The sequence below is a fragment of the Myotis daubentonii genome, chromosome 1 (assembly GCF_963259705.1).
Source record: "Myotis daubentonii chromosome 1, mMyoDau2.1, whole genome shotgun sequence".
Lineage (NCBI taxonomy): Eukaryota > Metazoa > Chordata > Mammalia > Chiroptera > Vespertilionidae > Myotis > Myotis daubentonii.
In genome coordinates this window covers 5,784,581-5,811,496 of record NC_081840.1, presented here as the reverse complement: position 1 = coordinate 5,811,496, position 26,916 = coordinate 5,784,581, and the positions used below count along the sequence as shown (strand labels likewise).

The window sequence follows — 26,916 nt, the reverse complement described above, 5'->3', positions numbered from 1 at the left end:
CTAGCACTTGGGGTTGAGAATTTGCTTTCTGAAAAGTGGGTGAGTTTCTCATTTAAACTCTTCCAGTCCATCAGTCCATCCTGGAGCTGAGAGGCTGCGCTAAGGAAGCATTTCCTGCTGGTGAGACCGAATGAGTCCTGGAGTTTCCATTCCTGGGCCACAAGGGAACCCAGAAGGGTCTGCCTCAGACCAGACAGGAGCCTCCGGCCAGGTGTACTGTGTGATGAAATGCAGGAAAAGAGGTGGCTTAGAGGCTTGAGGAACAAACAAGAACCACAGGCATTAAAAAGCTTAACATTATGCGTTTATTATATCTTATAGAGCCATGTTATTATACATGCTTGGTGCTTCAAACTGGATTACGTTAAATGTTTTTCTGGATGCAAAGCCATCTTGCTTGATGCTTGAGATGCGGATGCCTTAAATGCGATAATACTTCTGCATCTAAGACCTATGAGCTAAGGAAAAACCAAGGACAATTCCAGAAATGGCAAAAAACATTTAAAAGATGCACATGAGACGCAACGCTAAGTCCTTGAGCCAGGGCCTACAGAAGTTACCAGAAAGCGAATAAAAACAATTGTTCTATGAAAATGACTTGACCAATCACCAGCTGTAGATAATAAGAGCCTCCTAACAGTTACAGGTATTGTAGAAAAGGTGGTTTGGTATCGATGCCTTTCCCCCTCCATGTAAAGTACATGCAGACATTGTGCAGTGCCCCCGGCAGCGCAGCCAACAGAGTACAGCACAGCAACGGGCCCCTCCCCGTGACACCCCAATGCTGTTTCTTATGGCGTCTGAGTGTCCTTATCAAGAAGCATTCTCATCAAATCTGCCACTTTGTGGAAAACGGTTGTGCTTTAGGATGAACATGCTACCATCACTCTCACCCTGTGCGGATTCCCACATCCTGGCCAGAACCATGGGGCCAAGTGACCAGCTCATGGGAATTTGATTTACCTGTCAACGTCCCCTTCTTTTTATAAGAGGAGCTGATTAAGTATGTGGACAATATGCCACCTGCCCTCCCAGCTTACACCTCTCTGGCTCTCTGCTCATCACTTGGGCTTGGAGGCGACGAGAAGCCCACATGTGGAGGAGCCTGACCATTCCTGTCTGCTGCTGCTGCTCTGAAAGGCCTGCACTGCACTGTCTTCGGCAACCAGGGACCTGAGCACAGCCCATGCAGTAACCATCCAAGTCAACCAGGGTCAATACGTTAGGGTGTGGGAGACCTAGCCACCCACTCAAGCAAAGCTTCTGAGCTGGCAAGAGGTGCCTTCACCTGCCGGTGGGTCCGAGGCCGTCCAGTGACAGGCAAGGCGCTGCCTTCGGCAGCCGGCGGAGCAGCTGCAAGGAAGCTCGTGGCGTGGGTATGGCATTAGTGGGTGCCTGTCGGCAGCTTCAGTTCTCACCACCTTTTTGACCCCTGGATCCATGCTCTGGCTCATGGCCAGACGTCAAGAAAGCAGGAGGAACTTGGAGAATTTAAGATGAATAACATGGCCTTCCTAAACCATGAAATCCCAAATCAGTCAGATACAAGAAGTGATCAATTCTGCCTGTCATGGGGGTACAACAATCAGATTTCCAACCGAAAAGCTTCTGAGGGCCCAGTTTTCCTGTGCCACAGACAAATCTGAGATAAGTTACAACAGGTAAGTTTTGCTAAGCAGACTGGGGGCAGAGACAAAGCCCTCTGCCCACCACCCGCCCGACCTGCCCAGCGTCCCTCTGAGCTACTGGCTGGTTGGAAGTGTCTCTTCTGTTTGTGAAGAAACAAACCAGAATTCTGCTGGGAACACTGGCAGGCAGTGGGCTTCCTCTTCTGTCAAGGGTCTCACTTTACTCAAATTTAGTAAAATAAGTGACATGTAAAAGAACTGTACGTGAAAACCAGATAGAAAAATAATCTTGATATTCCTCAAATCCTCAGGTCTTGAATCTAGGCAAAGCACACAAACACCATATGAAACCAACAGTGTGAGTTCAATGTCACCCTGGAAAATAAATGTCACTCTGAGGCAACCGTTCTTTATACAAATATTATGCTTCCCCCTAACTTCACTACCAAAGAGGGGGGAAATAATAAGAAATCCAAAAATAGAAAACAACATCTTATTAAATGTAAACGTATCCTCTGGGCTCTTATATTACATATCCTACAAACATGCAAGTATCTCAGCTCAGATGTAGGAAAATATGTCTATCAGTATTACTTATAAATCAGGTTAACCCTCAAGACCACCAATTGACTCACTGTTCAAACACCATGTCCAAGTTCTGTCACGTACATCCTCAGCAAACTTAAGAATTTTAACCACAGCCAACTGGGCTTCAGTGACCCCCCGCGAGAACGACTCTGCTCTTTAACAGCCGCTCACCTGCTTGCTCTCTATACCGGGGTTGAATGTTCCTTCAACAAGGAACTTGGACAGTACATTTCAACCCCCCAATTACATTCCTTTCAGAAACGAACTCTGCAGATTGAGAGAAGATACGTGAACAGAGTCAAGGGGGGTGATGACTATTTCACTCAGACAGAGGGATGGAAGAGATGACCAAAGGCACCCCCCTAGGGGTCAAGGCACGGGAAGAGGGACCAACCTCCTCCAGGGTCCTGGGTCTGTAGGTCATAGGACATAGAGTGGCTCTCTGGACTGCCCTGCCGTGGGCCTTTGGGGAAGGAATCCCAAGGACAGTGCCAGGACCAGGCTCCAGGGTGGTGCAATGCTGGGCAAGGGTGATGCAGCTCCAGACCTCATATGCCCCCCAGGACTGCTTGCCTGCTGGCAGGGAGGGAAGGAATGGTTGCTCACACCACGGGCGCCTGAGGAGGCCTCTGCCCCAGGTCTAGCCAGAGAAGTACTCCGGGCGCTCAGCTTTGAAGGGGAGCTCCACCGTGGCTTACCTCGCTCCCGACTGCCAGATGCAGCCACTCCTGGCTTATCGAGGGGACAGCTGGGCTCTTCGGATTAACTCAGTTCCAGCAAACTACTCACTCAATGGAAAACAGATTCTGAACGAATAAAAAAATTGTCTCAAGTTAAATTTTTCATTTATGAATCAGAAGGCACTTCAAAATTCCGGAGAGCCAGTGTCACTGCTCCTGGGCCACCAATCCTGCACAGGACTGGAGGAGGAGCTGGAGACAGGGCTACGTTTCTGACCTGACGGTGCCCTGGACATCAGTTGAATAAATCTGGTTCAGCTAGTTTGTCGAGCACACAGCACAAAGACACACGGATGTTTGCATTCTGAGTAAATGGGATTTTGCTGTATTGTGGCAGTTTATAAAATATTCTCATGGGTCTGATATTTGACTTGAAGTAAAATTCAAAAAATCATAACGGTACATTTAAGAGGTCACAATGTGAGAGGCAAAGTACTCATTGAGTACAATTCCCTTCATCGAATCACCTTGCCAATCAGTACTCAGTGTCCATTTAGACGCATAAGCGTAAGCTGCTGGCGCTCAACTGCTACATGTGCTAGCACTGAGGACTCCACTGCCCAAGGCCCAGGCTCTGGACCACACAGCACCCCCAGGGCCTGCCTCTGCCGGGCGAGGGCCCGCTGGGGCCACCCAGAGGGCGGCCTGAGCACCGGACACCTGCTTGTCCCTGCCAGGTAACACCTTACCTTGAGAACACAGGCCAGGGTGCAACTGTCAGTCACATCTTTGCTGGGGGAGCTCAAATCAAAACCCAATTGCCAAAGGGCCTGGTTGGGAGTCCTCTGAGGTAGTTCCTGAACTCGGGATGCCTGTTACCTACTCTCTCAGAACTCAGTCCATGCGGGACAGTATTGAAATACCCATGCATTGCTTTTGTAAGTCACTGCAATTGAGTGCAAAATAAAGGAAACTTGAGTTGCTTTATTTAGCTTCCAATTTCTGGGAGGCTCAAGAATTATAATTATTCTGGACAACAAAAGGAAATAAGACTGTGCTTACAGATCTTTTCTGCCATATTCTTTCTGTAGGATTGCTATTTTATTGTTGCCCTTTCTGTTACATGGATGTACACACCAGGTGTTAAAAGGTACAATACATTCTACAACTGAGCACCACTTTCTGTAACTGAACAGGCAAAGAGATTACACTGAACATCAGCATCTGGCAGTATTTTTCGGAAAAAAAAAATGTGACTAAAATGGGTTTAAATTGATTAACACTATTAAATCACATCTAATATTTGATACTACATGATTCAATACAGCTATACGATACAATTATACAAAATGTGTTAACATCAAAGAATACAACCAAAATTAAGATAGCAAACAAAACCTATATAACTTTTTTTTTTACAGGAAAATACTTTTGAAGTATGCATGTAACTGCCCATTCTTTTAAAGAAAATCTACTGCAAGCAAAGTTATCAACCTCCAGAAAAATCACACATAGCATTACTAAGCATATCCCCAAAAAGTGTACAATATGCACACTTGGAAAATACAAAATTAAAAAAATTGTAAGCAACAGGTGAGCTTCATATTTATAAGAATGTGAAAAGAAGTCCCATTTTTAGCACTGTTGTATAAAGAATTGTCTTTTGATGCAAAGTTCATGACTTGTCCTCCTGTTGGGACCACACTTTACAAAACACCGTGTTTTTGAAACGAGATTACAGAGCTAGATAGAGTCATATCTTAGCAATGTCATCTTATTAAAGTTTTTTAAATTTTTACTACTTTATCAAAACATGTCCCTTAGGTGTGTAGGATTCATTTTTAAAATTCTTTCCTAGAAACAATATACAAAGGAGAGGCATAGTTATTCCCAAACACACTCCTGGAAGATGCTTCCCGAGGTCTAGAAGGCTCTTCTCTCGTCTTCTCACTGGTTGTTTTTGGCCTTTGCATGTGTTAAGATGTGAGATTTCAGATTAGTCGACTGAGCAAACTTCTTATTACAACCATCGAAGGGGCACACATAGGGCCTGTCTCCGGTGTGGATTCGCACATGTGTGCGCAAATTGAAGTCCAGTGAAAAGCGTTTCCCGCAGCCTTCGAACGTGCACTGCCGGGGAAAGACCAGAGAACCTGCTCAGTGACAAGGACCTGCCGCTGCGCTGGAGGGCAGCTCACGTCTTTGACCTAACTCTGTTCTCCCTGCCCAGGGGAAATCTTCTAGCTGTTCTGGAACTAGTGGGCATGGAGCTCCAGCTCTGCGTGAACTACTCCTAAGACCCACAGGAGCGCCCTCCTGAACCACCTGAATACAATGTAAGAGAAACACTTGGATCTCTCTAAATAGTATGTTATGGTCCTAAAACTTATGTACAAAAAAACCAGGAAAGCTTCTGGTGCCAAATCAAGAACCAGGTCAGGTTTACCGTCTGTACTGGGAGTTTGTTCCCTTGTTCATGGGCTTCTAAAATGAGGCAAAGTGTTAACTGTACTTACTCTCGTACAGTAAAATTTTAGAAGTCCCCTGCCAATTAGTGATTCAATATACTACTAACTACCCAAATTAAACTGCTCTGACCCCACAGTGGATGCATCCGAAATTTAGTTTTGGGCTTGCTCTTGAGCAATGCTTTCTCCTGATGTGACGGACACTACAATGGTCTCCAGTATGTCACAGAGCAGCCCTCCTGTGACAGGACACCAGGCCATCTCTCCCTGAGCTGGAGCTGCCTGCCTACACTCGAGGTGTGTGTGTATATGGGGGGATGGGGGGTGGGGGGGGGAGGGACTGGCTCTACCTGAAAGGGCTTCTCTCCAGTATGAACCAGTTGGTGCCGTTTTAGTTTTGAGCTCTCAACAAAAGCTTTGCCACACTCTGCACAGACGTGGACTCGGGGGCCGTGGGTGTGCAGATGCTTTCTCATGGCAGAGTTATCCCTGAACATCTTTGTGCAGCCCTTCAAACAGAGAGAGAAGCTTAGTGGTTCACACTGCAAAGTGCGCAAAGGGTCAACCACCGAACAGCCTTCACTGACACATTAAAACAAAACAACCCCAGCCCCATTTTAATTTTACTTAGTATTACAGCAGAAATATTAAAATATTTAAGACAAAAAACAGACAGCTGAAAAAGGCCTTGTCATTTAATGTAAACCCTTGTTTTACAGATGAGGAAACTGAGGCTTAGAGATGTCTTTAAGTAGACTTGCCCAAGGTCACACTACTAGTAGCCGAGATGGGAGTAGAACCCAACACCCTGGCTTCCAGCTATACCACCGCTGCCTCACCCAACTCCGTCCCCCACATGAAGTAACAGAAGCCCTGAGAAATAAATGGAGTTAAAATGACGGCAGTCCACCACTACCTTTGGTGGGCCCCATATTCTGTGCTGCAAGAATGGGCTGTCATTCTCCATCGCCTACTGTTCCCTCTTCTCTCTTTGCCTCTTTCCCCTTCTTGACAGAGAAAGAAGCAAGAGGGTCTCCAAGGAATGGCAACTACAGAAGAAATTTATTTTGTGAGACACTAGGAAAAGAAGCAGGCAAACTGATACGAGAGCGGGGGCGGCAGATGGGAGGGTGGCGCTCAGAGAAGCATGTCCTGCCCAATTTCTTCTGCAGTTGTTGCCCAGTGATGGAGTGGGTGGGGGAAATGACAGACAGCACAACAGAGGACAGCACAAGCCAACCAGTGGACAGCTTCACAGGCAGAAGGGCGGGCAGGAAAAGCCACAGTTTTTTCACCTTGACCCCTAGGTTGAATTTCCATTTAGAAAATGGGATTGTAAAGAAGTAGACAGAGAAGCTAGAGAGATGGCAGGCACTCAAAGGCAGAACTGTTTTCAAATGCTTATCTATATTTTGGCCCCAGTGAATATCACTTTACATTTCAAACTCCCCACATGAAGAGCATTAAAAAGAACAAAGAACTTGTGAGTTGCACAGTCATTAGAGGTGACACCTCAAAGCTAAATTTGTCCTCCAATCCTTCATTTTAAAAAATCATTTATTCCATTGAAAAATTCTGCCCTCTGTTTTTCTGCACCTGTGTGATTTTCTGTTCATTTTGCATCCAACTAAGTTTGAAACTGACCCAAGCCAATACCTCAAAGTATCTTTTTGGGCTATCATTTTATTTTAAAGGCTAAATCACATTTGAAAACAATTAAGTACCTCTTTAGTAACACACAATTAATAGCGTAAATTAAGAAAACGATGAAGTCTTATTAAGCTTACTTTAGCAACATTCAAAATAATCCCCAAATTCCTATAACACACCTACAGTCCCAATAAAGTCCATGGGTGAGCACACAACCCAATGTCTAAAACTGACTTGTTAATGATCCAAAAAGAAATAAAATCCTAACATATATTCAATATATAGTAATAATAAAAAACACGGGTGCCCTATAGTAACCCCATTTTAATAGTATTTAAATTTAAGTGGCCTTTACTGAACAAAACTTACATTACAAAATATAGTCTCTTGAATTTAGACATAAAAGATTATATAGCTCCTCAATCTCAAAAAATATGAAAACAGAAATAAAAAGTACAAATTTCTTATAATCTCTCTAAAACTTCATTGACAGTCTAATGAACACTTTTCCCCTAGCATTACTTACTTTATGAGGGCAAGCTATTGTTCTTGGAGCATCATCTTCTTTAATTTTTCTTGGCTTCATTCTTACCAAAAGAAAAAAAGAGAGAGAGAGAGAGAGATTTGTAGGAGTGGGTAGACTCGACTGGCATAAATCATATAGTCCCTAAAATGTTTTCCTTACAGGTCCAAAAGCTAAGATTACAATATGCCTCCGTGAAGGGGAGGGATGAGACAACTCACATTCGGAATACCTATGCGTGTGAAGCTCTTCCCACTGGCCAGAAAAGAATGCGGATGTTCAGAAAGACCGGGTTGCTGCCTAGGGTCGCAATGCTAATGAGCTGGTGGGGCAGTTTAGGATGGCCATGCTGTGATCTGTGTGACTCAAATATCTGCTCCTTCCACGGAACTCTTTAAAAGATACAAAAGATCAGCAGCCCAGATAAACAGGAAATCAGGAGTGAAACAATGTATCCAAGAGCAGTTGCTGTGATAATAAGGATGCCTTATACCCAGAGAAACAGATATGGGAGGCTCTTAAAAACATATTACCCCCCCCCCCCCCTCAGTCGGCCTGTGGACTGAGGGGTCCCAGGTTCGATTCTGGTCAGGGGCATGTGCCTTGGCTGCGGGCACAATCCCAGTGGGGGGTGTGCAGGAGGCAGCTGATCGATGTCTCTCTCTCATCAATGTTTCTGGCTCTCTATCCCTCTCCCTTCCTCTCTGTAAAAATACATTAAAAAAAACACACAAAAGAACAAACACATATCCCAGGCCCAGCCTGTGTGGTTGAGCATTTATGAACCAGGAGATCATGGTTTGATTCCCGGTCAGGACACATGCCCAGGTTGTGTGGTGCGTGCAGGAGGCAGCCAATCAATGATTCTCTCTCATCACAGATGTTTCTCTCTCCCTCTCCCTCTAAAATACAAATACTAAAAAATATAGTATTTGTGTTCCTAACACAAATATACACAAATACTAAAAAAAGGGAGGGGATCCACTCATATTGACAGAAATGACCTTTTAGATCACACACGGGTGTAATAGCTCTGGAAGGGAACCTAACTGCTGTAACTGTAGTGTTGGCTGCTTTAGGAGCCCCCGAGGGACTGGTGGACAGGTGGGAACACCCATATCTCTTCATCCTGCTTAATTTTTAGCACACTATTGGTTTTTAAAAAAATAAGAGCATTTCTTTAAAAGGACAGAGATGCCTGGCCCTGCTTGCAAGGGAGGGAGTGCAATGACAGTACTGATCTGTGGGCAGCCAGATTGAGCCCTGCATAGAAATATTATCCAGAGAGCTTGCTGAGTGGGTAACTTACCTACCTGCTATTTCCACTGAACCAACACTTGGTCTTTTGTCAAAACTTTCTCTCCAAATATTCCCTACAGATCTGTGTGTGGTGGAGGGGTGAGAAATTAAGAGTTCCTAGAAAAAAGATGTAAATCTCTGGAACAGGTGTTCTTTCTGTCCCTAGTTTTGCCATCTCACGTTCCTACAGGAGGATACATATTTAATGAACAACTAAGTCAATGATTCCTCACCAAGAGCCAATTGACCACCACCTTTTTATTAGAGTTTTGCTGTCATCTTTGTAATTGCAAAGGCCCTAACAACATCCATATTCACCCTTCATCTGGGATAAGGACTATCTTCTTACTTTATAAAGCCTAACTCAGGAATCACCTAAACTTTCCATGCTGTGGAGCAGAGGTGAAACAATTTATCTGGCAGCTATAACTTATCTCTAAGGCATTTGTTCAAGACTGTACAAATTTCCTATTTCACATGACATTTTCAGTCTAATATCCTCCCCCTACCCCAACCTTGTAGGTACTGGGCCTTTCTTATACTTAAGAGAATTACAACATCAATTAGCAAATATTTTCTAAGTGCCTGTTGTGTACAAGGGCTCTGAACTAGCCTTTGTTATTTTAAATACCACTCAATCCTAGAGTTTGGTTGGTTTTGAGTTCACAAAACTAAATAGGACAAAAATTTGATGCCACTGCGCCACCTGGAGGTTATATCAAAGTTTGAAAAACTACAGTAATTTATATGAAAGGGTTCTATTCCAAATATCAATTTAAAAGACTAAATAAGGCCCTAGCTGGTTTGGCTCAGTCGACAGAGTGTCAGTCGGTGGACTGAAGAGTCCCGGGTTTGACTCCAGTCAAAGGCACATGCCTGGATTGCAGGCTCGATCCTCAGTAGGGGGTGTGCAGGAGGCAGCCAATCAGTGATTCTCTCTCATCCTTCATGTTTCTATCTCTATCTCTCCCTCTTCTTTCCTCTCTGAAATCAATAAAAAATATGTATTTTTAAAAAAAGTATATCAAGAACCAAGCTCAGTCTTCCCAAGTATGAATGTTTTTACCTTTGATGACCCCACTGACGTGTTCTAGGTCTGGACTCTAGAGATAGCTACACAACTGTTAGTGCCTAAATTCATTAAATGGTCCTCACCTAAAGAGGGTCAATTTTACTGCTTGCAAATTCTCTCTATAAATCATTTTTTTAAAAAAATGCCCATTGGAATGACAAAGAAGCCCTACAGACAACCTTTTCCCGGACCCACCCATCTCGGGGTCTGAATGTGGCAGCAGTGGAGATCCCTGTACCAGGAGGGCAAGTGTGGCTCAGCTGAGTTTCCACACCCCATACATTTTCTTAGATTATTCCTAGGAACTGCATTTTTAAAAACATGATAAACTTTAAATATACACAAAAGTAAAGAGAATGGTGCCGTGTACCATTTACTCAACTCTTTGAATTTTTAAAAATGCTATTTATTGAGTGTTCTTTTTCCTTAAATGTCATTTTCAAAATGTGTGCAAGTTTAAAATGCATTTGGACAAAAAGGAAGTGGAAGGTGTTTAATTGCAGCCACTCAAGCTGCTTGGCAAATCACCCTGCTTCACTCAGAGCAGCAAATGAGGCAGTAGATGCTGGTACCTTTTACACTCTATTCCAATGCAAACACTGGGAAAAGGTCATTTCCTAAAGAAGTATACTTAGACTGAAAGAGTTTTGTTTTGTGAATAAAGACTAAAATCTTCACAGCACCAATTTATATATAACTTGCAAACAAAAATATATATATTCTATATCTGAAATCCAAAAATTATAAAAAAGACTAAAATCACATATTACCATTTTGAATATCTTCTTGACTTGCCCAAAGTAGTCAGAAGTAGCCAAGACTGGAGTTTTCATGGACTGTGATACTTTACAAAGATCTTTTGATCCAAAGACAACAATGACAACACCAAAGGCACTACAAATGAGACGGAATGGGATGTGCGACTTGATGCTGACTTCTACTAGTTTCACGACCTTGAGCAAATTACTTAACTTCTCAGCCTCAGTTTCTTACTCTGTAAAAAGGTATAATGCTGCCTACTTTAGAGCTGTGAAGGTTAAAAGTTGCACATTAAACTCTTGGGAAATGATAGCTATGATTACCACCATCTGGCTGTGTGTTAAATGGACCTAGCTAAAAATGAGTTAATTCCATAAATATAAATATAAATATAAATATAAATATAAATATGCCAGTAATACTTAACAACCCAGGTCTGGTGCTCCACTGAACCACCCTTTCAACTAAAGGACTGTGAGACTGGAGAAAAAGGCCTCCTCAACGTGTTAGAAATTATATGAGGAGCCAAGTGTCAACAAGAGATGTTTCCTGTCCAATTAACATGGAGAACCAGCTCCCTATGACATGACTGGTTTCATGCTGTCTGATTCTGCATCTGTGGAAGGAAGACATGGTAAAGATTGGACTCCAGGACCAGAAACCGTAGGAATTTCCTGGTACGATTTCTCCTGCAGGGCACTGAGTAAACGAGAAGTTCCGGTCAAGTTAAATCTGCAATGTCCCCAAGCTGAGATTACATTTCTGAAGCAATGATTCTTGAATAAAAATAAGCCTCTTGCCTGCAAAAGAAGCTTTCTTGACTTCAGACTGGAACCACCAATTGTGCTGACAGGACAGAGGTTTCTGTGTATACAGCTAGCGTTTGCAAGCATGGTAAAGAACTATACAAGGAATAATGCTGCCTTAGACAAGTGAGACAACATTTGTTAAATGAATTATCTCCTAAATAACAGTGCATATTCATGTGATGATACTGAAGAGATTTAAGGTACTTTCAGCTCCACGATCACACTTACGTTAATCCTGTGATTCAAGTCTCAGGGTGGGAAAAGAACAACACAATAACCAACCTGGGACTAACTTAAGCACTCTTTATTCTGATCTTTCTAGACCAAAAGTTTCCAAAGGGCTAACTTTAGTTAATGAAAAATGCACAAAAGTTGTCCATTTAATCAGGAAATAGTATTTGCCAGGCCCCACCCACTGACCCTTTGGGAAGTATTTACTAAAAAGACATTTCAGGAAATAAGTGACCCATAGCCCCACCTCTCAAATACCATGACTTCCAAGTGTAAGTCATTATTTGTACTTGCCCACACACTAACTGACTTACTAAGCAGTCTAGGCTCAGTGCAGCAGGAGCCTGAAACATCCTGTGGTCTGTTGCAAGTCCAGGGCAGAATCCCTGCACCCAGTATATGAAGGAGAGAAAAGAGCAGCTAACACGCCTCCTTAAGCCAACAGCCAAATTACAAGAGGAGTGGATGAAGAGTGGAGGCCAGCAAAACAAGTTCTGTGGATCTTTAAAAATGTGGTCTGGCCCCAACAGTTTGAAATTTGGTGCCTTCAGCTTTCAGAGTCTCAGTCACCAATTCTGGGGACTCTGGGAAATCCCATTCAGCTGTTGTCACTCACATTCTCAAAATAGGGCATTCCAGGCTCAATATTTCTCACTACTGTCCAATTAGAGATTTGTTCCGTTTTACATGATCTTTTCAAGATACCATGGGTAATGGGGGTGAGAATGAGCCCAACCCTATACACTTCATATACATTGTCAAGGTGAAGCAAGATCTCATTCTGCTGTATATAAATGAAATATTTAGAAGGTTGGCCATAACAGAAATAAACCCATGCTATATTCAGGTGATCATGTAAATACTACTTACTACAGAATTTAACTCTGTGCCAGGATCACACTGCTTGCTCTAGAAGTCCAAAGGAGTAGCTTCAGTCCTACAAGAACCTTCTCCTACAGTCAGTCAAATGAGCTCTCTTCAAATACTGTCAGTAGTAAGCCCCATTTTTATGCCATTGCTTTCCCTCATCCTGCCCCCTTTTCAGGGAGTTTCTGATTTATCTTTTCATTTTTAGAAGACTCCCATACCACCAAAATCTTCTAACTCATTCTGTCCACTACTGAACGAGATAGACTTTTCTTATAGCAATTCTCACAACCCACAGACTTCCTGTACTAAACTGCCTCTTGCAAAGCTGTCTTCTTGGTTTTCTTTTCACTGTATTCTTTAGGAAGTCTTCCTTTTGATGTTCACTCTCATTTTACCAGGATAGATCCTCAAGTAACCTCCTCGGAAAGCATGCATGCTACATAATCCAAATCTTGTATTTGATCGATAGCTTTGCTGGATCAAGAATTCTACGTTTATAATTTTTCCTCAGAAACCTCAAAATACTGCTCCACTGTCAGATAATTTCTTGTTATCTATTGCTGTTTAAGAAGTCTCAATCATTCTTTTTTTTTCTTTTTTATTGCTTAAAGTATTACATATGTGTCCATTTTATCCCCCCGCCCTAGACAGTCCCCTAGCCTCCCCTATCCCCCAGTGTCTTATGTCCATTGGTTATGCTTATATGCATGCATACAAGTCCTTTGGTTGATCTCTTACCCCCCTACCTCCTGCCCCCCAACCCTCCCTGGCCTTCCCGCTGCAGTTTGACAATCTGTTTGAGGCAGCTCTGCCTCTGTATCTATCAATCATTCTTTTATAGATGAGCTATCTTTTCTCCCTCAACGTTTTTAGATTCTTTATCCTTAGTGTTTTGAAATTTCATAAATGGTACCTTTAAGATATCTGGTACCTGGGTCCTCAGAAGGAAGGTCTTTGGGAGCCCTGATACAGAGGCAAACCACTTGGGGAAACACAGAGGCTTCTATTCCACAACAGTGACACATCCCTCCTGGGTTTAGGGCTGAAAGACCCTGGGTTTTCTGTTCAGAGAACCGGGGCCAGATTCCAGATCAGCTGCTCTGATGCTCCTGGAAGGTGAGCAGTGCCAAGGGTTGTCCACTGCTCGCTACCCACAGGTACTCTTTCTGCAACACTCCCTGCTCCTTCAAGAGGTCACATCACAATGGACATTTTAGTGCTGCACTCCTTCCTCCTTCAGCCCCCTGCAGACTCCTGGCTCTCTCCATGCTGTGCTCACCTACCTGAGTCTCCTCCTCCTCACCTGCAAGATCCTCTGGTCCTTCCCTGGTTCCTCTTACTCTCTGAATACCAGGGCTTTCCCAGGACTTCCTGCAGTCTTTTCCCTCCAAAACCTCTCCCTCAGAGAGCTGACTTACATAACACTTCCAGGCTTTCAGGCACTCCTCATCAGCCATTTCCCAAAACCACCTCAAGTCCAGAATGGATGTTTCATTAGTACCTACAACCAAACGCTGCCTACCCTAAATCCCAGACCAGCACCTTCTCCCCATTTCCCATCATCTAAGGAGAAAAGATTAAAAAAAATTTTTTTATTTGTTTTCTTTTTTATAGCGAGAGAAAGGGAGCGGGAAAGAGAAATATAGATAAGAAACATTGATTAGCTCCCTTCTGCACACCCCCTACCTGGGATGGAGCCTGTAATCCAGGCAAGTGCCCTGACCGGGTATTGTTGAACCATCAACCTCTCAATGCATGGAACACTGTCCAATCAACTAAGCCACACTGGCCAGGGCAAGGAGCAAAGCTTTTTATCTCCCTTCCCACTATCTCGTGTCATGTTTACACTTTTACAGAACCCTATCTCCCAGGCACACCTGACTGCTTACTGTTTTCTGATTATATACTGGATATGGAATGTGTGCACCATGATCGTGCCAAGCTAGCACGCAGCCCACCACAGATACCCCACCCACCTACCCATCAAAGCTCAATGCTCTTAAGGCCCAAATCAAATGCCACTTGCCACAAAACTTTCTTTGACCCCAGTGTCTCATTATCTCTAGCCCTGGGGTAGAGCCTATATCACATCTCACTAGATTCTGAGTACCATAAGGAAGAGGTCACTAACTTTAAGAACACATGGCAATATTAAACATTGGCATGACATCTGCCCTAATCTCCCCCAAATTTCTAATCTCACTAATGACTATGTATCCTACCGATTACATCTATATTTGTCCTGGGGTGGAGGGTGGCTAATATTTGACACAGAGCATTTAAAATATGAATGGCAGTTTAACAGCTGGAACAATGTCATTAACATGAGTACTGAGTCTTAACTTTTTTGTTAAGCCATAACAAACTAGAAATAAATTAATGTGTATATTTTTCTCTATAACTAGTTTCACTGGACAGGAGAACAGTGTTGGAACCCTTGTTAAAACATAATGGAATTCTTAAACTCATTTATTAACATGTGGGGAAACTGAGGCTCCAAATGGCAAGAGGTCGCCCACCTTGTTTTTGGCAGGCCTGGAGGAGACACTGGGAGACTCCAGGGCCTCCAGCTCTTTCCTACTCCGCTCTGCTCTCGAGAGAAAGAAAAAAAGGTGCCCCACTCTGTCCAAGACAGTAGCATCACAGATTTCTTCTTGACCCAGCCCTTAAATTTCCTGGGTGGGCCAGGCTCCATTCAGGCAGGGAAAAGAGGACACTCTGCTCCAGAGTTTATTAGTTCATTTCATTTTACTTAAAAGTTTACATCTCTGTAAAAACTGCCCAACAATACTGGAAAATAAATAATGTAAAAAGGGCAGAGGCTTCTACAGGGAGCTCAGCCTGTTTCAGGCAAAACAAACATCCAATGGATTCAGACCTTCCTTGCTGCTCACCTCTTCAGTCATAGGGTCCCAGGCATGAATACCTGAACTCTTCCTGTCCCACCAGCTTACATTAACAAAATGATGGGAGTTTCCCTAGTGCTCCAGTGAATCATGAACGCATGAAATCCTCTCTCGTGGTCAGCTGTACAAAGTAGTACAGACCCAGGTCCCCTGCGGCTTAGCCCAGGACAACACACTGCATATGAAACTTACACGAGCAGGCCAGGGGATGGTATAAAGATATCCATTTCCAAACAAATTATGTCCAATTTATTTATTCACAAGCAATGTCATTTATGGAATTAAAGAGTATTTACTTCATCTTATTGTCTTCAAGAATCTAAAATGGTGCCACTCACATTAACAGTATAGTTACCATTAAAAATAAAACCAACTGCTTTTGTTTTCAAATGTTTCCCTAGAGCAAAAATACAAACCACCATTGTAACTTAGGCACAAAAAAATACAGTTGGCAACACTCAAGTAAGATGAAAAGAAAGTTCTTGTAACTTACCTAGCAAATTCTGCCAGTTGTTTGGGATCTGAGAGGTCAATGCCAGGTATCCCTCCAGGAGGAAGTTTCTTTCCTGTCATGTACTCTGAATAGTCAGGAGGTGAGTTCTCGCCAATGATCTGTTCTTCAACCACCGTCTCATGGTCAATATCTTTTTTTTCATCTGAAGCACACCAAAAGATGATCTTAGCTAAGTAAAAATGTCTATGTGGGCAAATACATTTTAAAAACTATATAAAGTGTTTTCATTAGCAGCTTCTTAAATGGGAGATTTATAGCCACAACTCAATTTCTTAAGCACCCAGTCTTTTTTCCTTAATCTCTTAAAATCCCATTTTTGCTTGAAGGTCACCAAAATCTTCAATGCCAAACCCAGTGGGTCTGTCTCTGAATGCTCCTTCCCAGCCCACAGGGCGGTTCCCCAGCACCTGCTTCCCTGGATTCATCCACTTCTCTCTCTGGCTTATGTTCAGCTTCTTGCTTCTCCTACCACCTCTCTCAGAGTTCTGCTTTTGGTCTACCCACACATTTCCTGTTAACCACCAACACTGCAACAAGTCTCACTTTATAGCCTTCACCTTAGGTAGACTCCTGCCTACCTCTCCAGCCTCCTCATTCTTCACTCTTCTCTCCTCACTCTGCTCAGCGCCTTTCCTCTGCAACTCGCTCTTTACTTCGACTTACAACTATAGCTGTGTAATAGTTGTCGGCTCTTCCACCAGACTGCCAGCCCCTCCAGGACAGGGGTGCTGGTCAGTCCTGACCCCATGTATCTGCAGAGCCTTGTTCAAAGTCTGCACGATTGGCCCTCAATGAGCACCTGGCTTGAAGAATGTAGGACATTTCTAACTCATGTGTTACCATCATCTCAAATCCAATAGGGTAAAGGAATATTGATCCCCATAATTAATCTCCTGTATCACAGACATCAAATCCTATTGATCATTTTGAAAAGGTCTTCTCTCCCTTTGTCCTACCACCATCAACTTAGTTATTACCTCAAGCCTAAAATGACTACTGAAGTTCTTAACTGAGCGTCACAATCATGTTCTGCTCTAGTGATGCTCCAAAGGATAAACTGATACAGAAAATGTAAGCGGATACATTTTCACTGGTGGTGCCTCAACAGAGGTATAAACTACTTCAGCCTGGCACTCTGGGTCCTATGCTGTCTGGTTTCATTTTAACACATCTAGGCTCACCCTCTATTTCTCTATGTCTCCTGTACACGTGCTCTCCATACTCCAACCAGCCATTTTCCCACAGGTTAATTCACAAGTGCCTGGCAAGATACTCCATAAGCACGAGTTCTCCCTCGCTCTAATTCCAGCCTACCTCTGAGCCTCCCATTCTTACTTTCAATTTCTGTATTTATTTATTGCTAATAACACTGCCAAAACACTAAAATCATGCTGTTGTGAGTTTTTATCAGCCTGCTCTCCTACACTGGAGGGAAAGCCCAGAGACCAAACCAGCCTTGTACAACTCTGGTGCCTAAAAGCAGAAAATAAGCGCTCCAAAAATACAATGTTAACTGAAATGTTCTTTTTCTCCACCAAAGTGATTCACAAAAAGCAGGAACACTAGAACTTTCAGAAGTGAAAGCTTGGTTGTCCAACTCTTGCATTACCTTCCACTGGTGTTAAAACCCATGACTAAAAACCAAACCAAATTCTGCAATTAATGTCACTACCAAAAACAGCACATAGCTGTTTAGCACCCTGCTCTCTGACGCCAGACGTGAAGGAAAGATACAAGTAGAACAGGTAGAACGTAGGTCCATTTGATTCAAGTTCAGTTCCCCTCAGCAATGAAAAGCACAGAATACAACTGCTTTAAACTTTAAGCACCTCTCTTTGCCCATCACTCTCCATTTCAGGAACTCTTGTTGGTCATTACAAGGAATTGCAGAACAGAACAGTAGCAGACATTTCACTGAATGTTTGTGTGTAGGCACTAGTTTAATCACATATACATCACCCTACGAAGTGGGAAAATTAGCAACTGCATTTTACAGAGAAAGATGAGGCACAGAAAAGTTAAGTCAGTAGCAAATGAGAACTCATGAAGTCTAAGACCCGTGTGCTTAGCCATTACACTCAGCTGTCTCCTATTTGGAACTAGAAAGGACTAGCTACAACTGTGCACCTGAAACCTGGATAATTTTGTTAACCAGTGTCACCCCAATAAAATTAGTAAAAAGGAAAAATAAAATAAACCAATTGGCACAATGCCTAGCAAAAACAAACCAAAAAACGAACTAGATAATATCTCCCGGGTTACCCATTGAGAGATGAAGAATATCCATCCAGGAATGAAGGGGCCTAAGAAAACAATGGCTGGGTGTATTAATAAGCAAGTTCAAGAAATGTAGTTATTGATCGTAAGTCACAAGGCTGCGGCTCTGCACTGTGACCAGATTCTTTCATTCCTCTTCTCAGGGCTGAGGCAATTCACCTCCAATTTCTCCAACTTACACGACTGCTACTATGCATCAACTTTCAAGTGGCACAGAAACATATTGGTGGGCAGGGAAGCTATTTTTCTTCAGTGATGTTTTATATTTCTGATATTAGAATGATACCAAGACTCAGAAACACTGCTGCTCTGAGCAAGCTACTGATGAGAGCACATCTCAAGTATGCTGGGGCAGAAAAAGACTGACCGCCTGGCATAAAGAAGTCACAGCTGAATCACTCACTGTATTAGTTCAAACCATGACTAAGGGCCTCCTATGTGCCTGGCACTGTTCCATTTCTGGCTGTTCAGGAACAAAAGCCAGAAACAAAACAGTTTCTGCCCTCTGTTCTCAAGATCAAGGTGCCAGCCAATTCAGTGCTCAGCAAAGCTCTTCTTCCTGTTTTGTTTTTTTTTAAAAATATATTTTATTGATTTTTTACAGAGAGGAAGGGAGAGGGATAGAGAGTTAGAAACATCAATGAGAGAGAAACATCGATCAGCTGCCTTCTGCACACACTCCCCACTGGGGATGTGCCCTCAACCAAGGTACATGCCCTTGACTGGAATTGAACCTGGGACCCTTGAGTCTGCAGGCCGATGCTCTATCCACTGAGCCAAACCGGTTAGGGCTTCTTCCTGGTTTTTAGACAAATGCCTTCTTGCTGTGTCCTCACATACCCAGAATTCCTGTCTCTTCCTATAAGGAAGGGCACTAATCCCATTTACCAGGGCTCTATCCTCATAATTTCATTAGCTCCCAAAGGCCCTACCCCTAGGGATTAGGGCTTCAGTATCTGACTTTTGGAGTGACACAAACAGAAGTCAAATGAGGAAATACTTAAGGCTCAGTTCTTAGTTTTAATATTCAAGATGAAGCATGGGGGTGGGGATGAATTAGAATACAGCCCCGGCCTGGTGACTGGGCTGGTTACAGCGTTGTCAGGATATACCAAGGTTGTGGATTCAATCCCCATTGGGCACACACAAAAGTCAACCAATGAATGCATAAGTGGGTGAAACAACAAAGTGATGTTTCTCTCACTAAACTCAATAATTTTTTTTTAATGAACAAAATAAACCCAGAGCAGAGGCTGGCAAGATTTTACAACCTCCAGGGACAGCCTGTGGGTCAAGCTCGGCCTGTCCCACACCCCTCATTTTCATTGTTTTCTTTTTATCCTCTTTTTTAAAATTTTGGTAAAAGATATGAACATAATATTTAATTCTCTGTAAATGTGCAATTCAGTGCCATTAAATACATTCACAATGTTGTGTAACTATCACCACTATCTATACCAGGGGTGGGCAAACTTTTTGACTTGAGGTCCACAATGGGTTCTTAAACTGGACCGGAGGGCCGGAACAAAAGCATGGATGGAGTGTTTGTGTGAACTAATATAAATTCAAAGTAAACATCATTACATAAAAGGGTACGGTCTTTTTTTTTTTTTTTTTTTAGTTTTATTCATTTCAAACGGGCAGGATTCGGCCCGCGGGCCGTAGTTTGCCCACGGCTGATCTATACCCATCACTTAATTGCCCCAACAGAAACTTGGTACCCATTAAAAATGACCCCTCCTTCTCCAGCCTCAGGTAAGCTCTATTCTATTTTGTTTCTATGAATTTACCTATTCTAAGTATCTTTTATAAGTGGATCCATACAGTACTTATCCTTCTGTGCCTGGCTCATGTCACTGCGCATGTTTTCAAGATTTATCCACGTTGTAACATGTATCAAAATTTCGTTCTTTTTCATGTTTGCATAATATACCTGTGTGGGCATACCACATTTTGCTTATTCATTCATCTATTGATGGACACTTAGGTTATTTCCATCTTTTAGCTACTGTGAATAACAGAATGACGGTGTACAAATATACTTTCTATTTTTATAAATAAAATTTGATTGGAACAGCCATACTAATTTGTTTACATACCTCCTATGGCTGCTTTCCTGCTACAATGACACATGGAGTTGATTACCTGCAACAAAGATTGCAGGATTTTCAAATCCTAAAATATCACTATCTAACAATTTTACAGAAAAGGTTTGCTGACCTTTGGTCTATTTTTTTAAAAAAATATATTTTTATTGATTTTTTACAGAGAGGAAGGGAGAGGGATAGAGAGTTAGAAACATCAATGAGAGAGAAACATCGATCAGGTGCCTCCTGCACACCCCCTACTGGGGATGTGCCCACAACCAAGGTACATGCCCATGACGGGAATTGAACCTGGGACCCTTCAGTCCCCAGGTTGATGCTCCATCCACTGAGCCAAACCAGTTAGGGCGACCTTTGGTCTATTTAATGAGATTTCACTTAGGAGAAAATGGAATTAAACCACAGCGGCAAGCCTTCTATTTAAAAAAAAAAAAACAACAATTTTTGATGGGGAGATTACTAAACAATGGGGTTTACTACCAAAAAGGACAACGTCTGTCAAGTCTTTAAAACAGATTGGAGTGAAGTTTTATTTTGGAGGAGGAATAAATATGACTGGGCAATGACTTGATGCCCAGGGGGAGGATAAGAATGTTGAGTTTCTTGTTTCCATTTCTTAGAGGATGGTGTATCATCAGCTGATATGGAGGACAATGGGGGAAGAGAGACTGTGCAGGACCAGGTCTGGAGTTCCACTGAGATCTGTGTGACATCCAGTGGACAGACCTCAAGGAGGTACTTGGAGATGCAACTGTGGGGGAGAAGAAATCTAGGTTGGAGAAATATATGGGAATCAATGGTATACAGATTGTATTTAAAGCCACCAAAATATAGAATATTATCTATTGAAAAATATATTGACAAAGAGAGAACTCAGAATCAAAATCCAGATAATTCCAATGTTGAGAATGAGGAAGACTCTGCAAAGGAGACTGATGAGATATGTCCAGATGTAGGGAGAAAACTAGCTTTGTCTACCGAGACTTTTACTCAGTGACACACCAAGTGCAAGTGGTTCACAGTGAAGGCAGTCTCTCCAAGTACAGACAGTAAGAGCATGGTCTGTGCATAATTTAAAAACTGATTAGAAGTCAGTCTGCTTTTGATTATCACCATACACATGCATTTCTAAATGTCAGTGATATAATATTCTTGCCTTAAAAAAATCTTGTTGGTCTAAGTTCTAAATAATTGCTGTGGTTACTGTACACTTTCATGTTTTTTACTTATTACTTAATAAGCAGTGTATTAATTACCTGGAAGTAAATTTGGAAAACTTGAAGACTGATGCACAGAAATTATAAAGAGGGTTGTTAACTCTTCAATAACAAAATGCAAGGAAATAAACTATTTACATAGAAAAAAAAATTCACATTCTGAAGAAGAGAGATTGCCAGAGAAATGACAAAAGATGCTAGGTTCTTTGGCCGGGAGAAATCAAAGACAATGTTTGTCTCATTTTCAGCAAGAGATGGACACATATTAAAATAACAGATCAAATAATGGCAGTGTTTGTTATTACCTGGCCATTTTATTTGATTTTTGCAAAAGACAATCTTCAGAAATCTTTGCCAAATAGAAATTTTTGATGCTCTAAAACATAAATTAATATTTTATTAAATTTACAGACCATATGTTCAAAAAATATAGTAGTGAAAAGTTACTCATTTTTTTTAAAAAAACAATTTTATTGTAAAATGTTTTAGTTATAATATGCATTCAAATGAAGAAGACTTTCACTGTCTGCACTGGCCACATATCCATTTCTATGGAAATAGATTTGCCATATAGAGGGAAAAGAAGGAGTTAACTGATCCACTCTCAATGTCAAATGTTATGTACATTATTGAGCTGTACTTATTCGCAATGGGGTGATAGCAATACCCATCTAGGTAAAGCATGTTAATGAAGCAAAGCATCTAAATCTGCTTTAAAAAATTGTTGTATAGTTGATCATTAAACAACATAGGCTTGACCTGCACAGGTTCACTTGTATGCAGATTTTTTCAATAATACCTGTTATTGTTTTCTATCAGAGGTGGGGAGTACGTGGAATTTCAACTGTGCGGATGTGGCACCCATAACCTTTTCTTGTTCAGGGGTCAACTGTGTGTAAACTAGGTATACATCCTCTCTGGAGTTTTCCTAGAGGGTGGACTTAGTTAACTATCCCTTCATTGTTTCAAGAAGACAGGGTCAATCCACATTAGAAGTTTCACTGCAATGAATTTCTATAACCAGTGTTAACTTAAATTTAAAATTGTGAAAATAAATAAATAAATAAAATTGTGATTACCAGAACACAACTAGGCAAATTAAAACCTACGTCACAATGCCCGGCTGGCGTGGTTCAATGGTTGAGCGTTGACCTATGAACCAGGAGGTTACAGTTCAATTCCCGGTCGGGGCATATGCCTGGGTTGAGGGCTCAATCCCATGCAGGAGGCAGCTGATCAATGATTCTCTCTCATCATTGATGTTTCTACCTCTCTCTTCCTCTCTGAAATCAATAAAAAAATATTTTTTTTAAAAAAACCAATGTCACAATTCCTATATGAAAAAAGTTGAGAATGCAAGGCACTGCTTCATACGGATAGTAGAGTGGTGGGGGAAATTATATTGATAACTTCTCATCAAAATTGTGGATTGGTTATGTCACTAACCTCTGGTCAAACACAAATGACCTGCTACAATCAGACCGAAGTTTAGTTTAATGGCCTAAAATGGAACGTGGAAAAGCTAGCCAATGCCACCCATAAATGGGACACACATTTTTAATTATTTCAGAAATTAAATAATCAATTCATTCACATTTTAAAGATATTCTCTATTTCTATTTCTTTTTTTTTAAATATATTTTATTGATTTTTTTTTACAGAGAGGAAGGGAGAGAGATAGAGAGTTAGAAACATCGATGAGAGAGAAACATCGATCAGCTGCCTCCTGCACATCTCCTACTGGGGATGCCCGCAACCCAGGTACATGCCCTTGACCGGAATCGAACCTGGGACCTTTCAGTCCGCAGGCCGACGCTCTATCCACTGAGCCAAACCGGTTTCGGCATATTTCTTGCATACGAAACTATTCAAAGGGTAGAAAAGTTGTGTAAGTCCATTTCTCATATATATATCTTTCCTTCTCTGTTAAAAAAGCTATAATCACTGAAAGTCTAGTTTGAGAGGCAAAGCAGAGAGACTCAAAATAATTTACAGTCCAAAAGGTATGATTAAGGAACTAAATTAAAAGGCTGGGAGCATTCTACAGGTCTCCAGAGAAGAGGTTAAAAAGTGGAGTCTCACCCTAGCTGGTTTTGCTCAGAGGATAGAGCGTCGGCTGGCGGACTGAAGGGTCCTGAGTTCAATTCCAGTCAAGGGCATATGCCCAGGTTGCGGGCACGATCCCCAGTAGGGGGTGTGCAGGAGGCAGCCCATCAATGATTCTCTCTCATTGATTTTTTCTATCTCTCGCTCCCCCTCCCTTCCTCTCTGAAAGCAATAAAGATATTGAAAATCTAGGACATATGTACTACTATTTGTAATACTTTAAACAAGAAAATAAAAAAATTTTAAAAATGTAAAAAATACATATATTGAAAATCTATACTAATAAAAGGGTAATATGCTAATTAGACCGGGTCGACCAGACATCTTCCAGACATCCAACTTCCTTCTGGACAAAGCTGGAGCTGAGGTGGCGGGAGCCGAGGCAGAGGCAGTTAGGGGTGATCAGGCTGGCAGGGTAGCAGTTAGGAGGCGGCCAGGCCAGCAGAGTTAGTGGGCATCCAGGCCGGGAGGGGGGCAGTTAGGGGACCACCAAGATGGCAGGGGACCAGTTAGGTGGCGACCAGGCTGGCAAGCAGAGGCATTTAGGGGTAATCAGGCAGGCAGGTAGGGTGGTTTGGGGTGATCACGCAGGCCAGCAGAGGAGCAGTTAGGGGGCGACCAGGCCAGCAGGCAGGCGAGTGGTTAGGAGCCAGCAGTTCTGGATTGCGAGAGGGATGTCCCAGATTGGAGAGGGTGCAGGCCGGGCTGAGGGACCCCCCCCCCCACCTCTGTGCACGAAAATATGAAAGATAAATAAGGACTGTTTCTGAGCTATTTAAAAAGTGCAGTCTCACCTGCCCTCCATGCTCCAACTAAACTGGTTTTGTGTGATTCAATGTCTGATAATAAGGTACATGATAGCCCTGGCAGGTGTGGTTCAGACAGTTTAGAGCTGCATCCTGTACAATGAAAGGTCACTGGTTTGATTCCAGTCAGGGCACATGCCAGAGTTGTGGGCTTGATCCCTGGTAGGGGATGTGCAGGAGGCAGTTGTTCGATGTTATGCTCTCACATTAATGTTTCTCTCCATTCCCTTCTTCTATCTCTAAAAAAATAAAAAAATATTTTTTAAAAAGATCTTTTTCCTTCAAGAGGCCTTTCCTTCCTATTCATGAACCTTGCTTGGTTTCTTTGGTAATGAATAAAGAGAATGGCACCTACCTTATAAGGTTAAGACAAGATAACACACTAATGCCAACCATTCTGTCTGGAATAGAGCGTGTAAAAACTCCTTCAGTCCACTTTTCCCTCCCTCCTGGGTTTAAGGACACAGTAGGTACTATGCTTAATGGTTTTTAAAGAATGTAGTAAGCAAGTAAAAAACACAGAAAATTATAGACAATCTTCAGTTAGGTTACACTTTAAATCTTTTGGCCATTCTAAGTGTGTGAAATGTGACATTAGATTGGTGGGAATCTGTGCAGTACTACCAGTCAGTGGTCCCCTTCAAATATAAAGCAGTTTATTTTAGAATTCAGTCTTAAGTAAAGCTTGATTTTCCTTATAATATTTTCCCATCTTGGAATCAGATAATGGTAGTAAGGTTTCCTTTTGTACCTTGATTGCCAGGAAGCTCATTAGGGTTGACCCTAATGTTTCCTTATTTATATTCCTTATTTTGTTGTTTTGTTAATCCTCACCCAAGAATATTTTTTCCATTGCTTTTTTAGAGAGTGGAAGGGAGAGAGAAGAACATCAACGAGGATCAGTTGCCACCTGCATGCGCACCACCTTTGACCTGGAATTGAACCCAAGACCCTTTGGTGCGTAGGGTGATGCTATAACCACTGAGCACTGACCAGGATGGACCCTAATGTTTCCTTTCTTCTGAACTTGATTTTCTATTTTTACCAATTCTCACAATTATTTACCTATTTATTTACTTACTTATTTATGGGTTGACTAGATTTTATTTCTCCACACCTTCCATTTTATTTTAGTCCATTAACTTTGGTATGACCATTCTAGGTGACTTTTAGCAAAAATGACATTCCTTATCCACCACTACTACCTCCTTCACTTAAATGGGATAAAGCTACATATTTGAGACTCACTGCTAAGCAATAGGCAAAAGTGAGCCATAGGCTGTTCCCACTTTCCCCCACTAATGAAGACCCTAAGTAGGGATAATATCATTTGCTGAGTACCTGGTACCTGTTTTATGCTAGCAACTATCACATTCCTTAATTCAAGCAAAAACCTTTAAGATATTAACCCCATGTTTTTTGGTTGAAGAAATCAAGCCTCAGAAATAACAAGTAATGTACCTAAGCACAGTAAGTCACAGATCTAGGATTGATTCTGAAGTCCATGCCTTTTCTAAAAAGGGAAGGCTTTTCGACCCCTCCTCATCGTCATTTCTTTCCCACCTCTGTCTTAATAGAGAAGTGTGGCATTTGGGTCTACAGGCTAGGATTCTGCCTTGTGCACTTCTGTGCACTCAGCTAATTGCTGAGAATATTCTGTGTCTAGTGCTGTTCTAAGGCTGCAGGGTTATAGCCCAGGGCTTACACTCTAGAGCAGTGGGTTCCCATTGTGGGGCATATGCCCCACGGGGGGGGGGGGGGGGGGCAATTCAAGAATGAGTTAACAGTGATTTTTTTTTGCATTTTTTATGGTTCTAGGGGCCTCATATACAGTATATAAATATATATTGTGACATATTTATGCATTTGAGTTCTCTATTATGTTTTGAAACTTTATTTGCTATTTTTTCATATCACTTATTATTTTTTAACAATTTCTTAGTGATTTCTTCCTCATACTTCAACTGTCCTTTCGTTCTTTTATTTTTCTCTTTCATGGATGCCATGTTCCTTGGAAGCTTGTTTAGACCAAGTTAATGGCCTTTTAGGGTTCCTCCACGTGAATAGAAGTTCACTTTTTGAATAATAAGAATTATATGTCGGGTGTGGGAGATGCGGGAAGAGATTGGACAAAAATCATGCACCTATGGATGAGGACAGTGGGTGGGGAGTGAGGGTGGAGGGTGGGGCGGGAACTGGGAGGAGGGGAGTTATGGGGGGGAAAAAAGAGGAACAAATGTAATAATCTGAACAATAAAGATTTAATTAAAAAAAAAAAAGAATTATATGTCACCGGGGGTGGAGGGTGTGTGTGTGTGGGGACACATCAGGATTTCAGAGATGCTTACGTGGGGCATGACCCAAAAAAGGTTGGGAACCACTGCTCTAGAGGAAGTAGACAAGAAAAT

General features: G+C 42.1%; 1 protein-coding gene across 7 annotated transcripts in view; it reads right to left on the bottom strand.

Moving 5' to 3' along the window:
- Positions 1-282: 282 nt before the first annotated feature.
- YY1 (YY1 transcription factor) overlaps positions 283-26,916 on the bottom strand; it is a 33,511-nt gene continuing 6,877 nt past the window's right edge. The window contains exons 2-5 of one of the 7 annotated variants that reach the window (XR_009451717.1): positions 15,977-16,139; positions 7,759-7,929; positions 7,541-7,601; positions 283-458 (exon numbers count right to left, since the gene is read on the bottom strand). Coding sequence is in view for 3 of the 7 variants with exons in the window: in XM_059686235.1 (XP_059542218.1) it covers positions 4,844-5,026; positions 5,715-5,873; positions 7,541-7,601; positions 15,977-16,139 (566 nt within the window). In the remaining 4 variants the exon portion in view is untranslated. Of the gene's footprint in view, positions 459-3,860; positions 5,027-5,714; positions 5,874-7,540; positions 7,602-7,758; positions 7,930-15,976; positions 16,140-26,916 lie in introns of those variants that run through there. The other 6 variants (XR_009451719.1, XM_059686235.1, XR_009451716.1 and 3 more) reach the window with 6 other exon arrangements.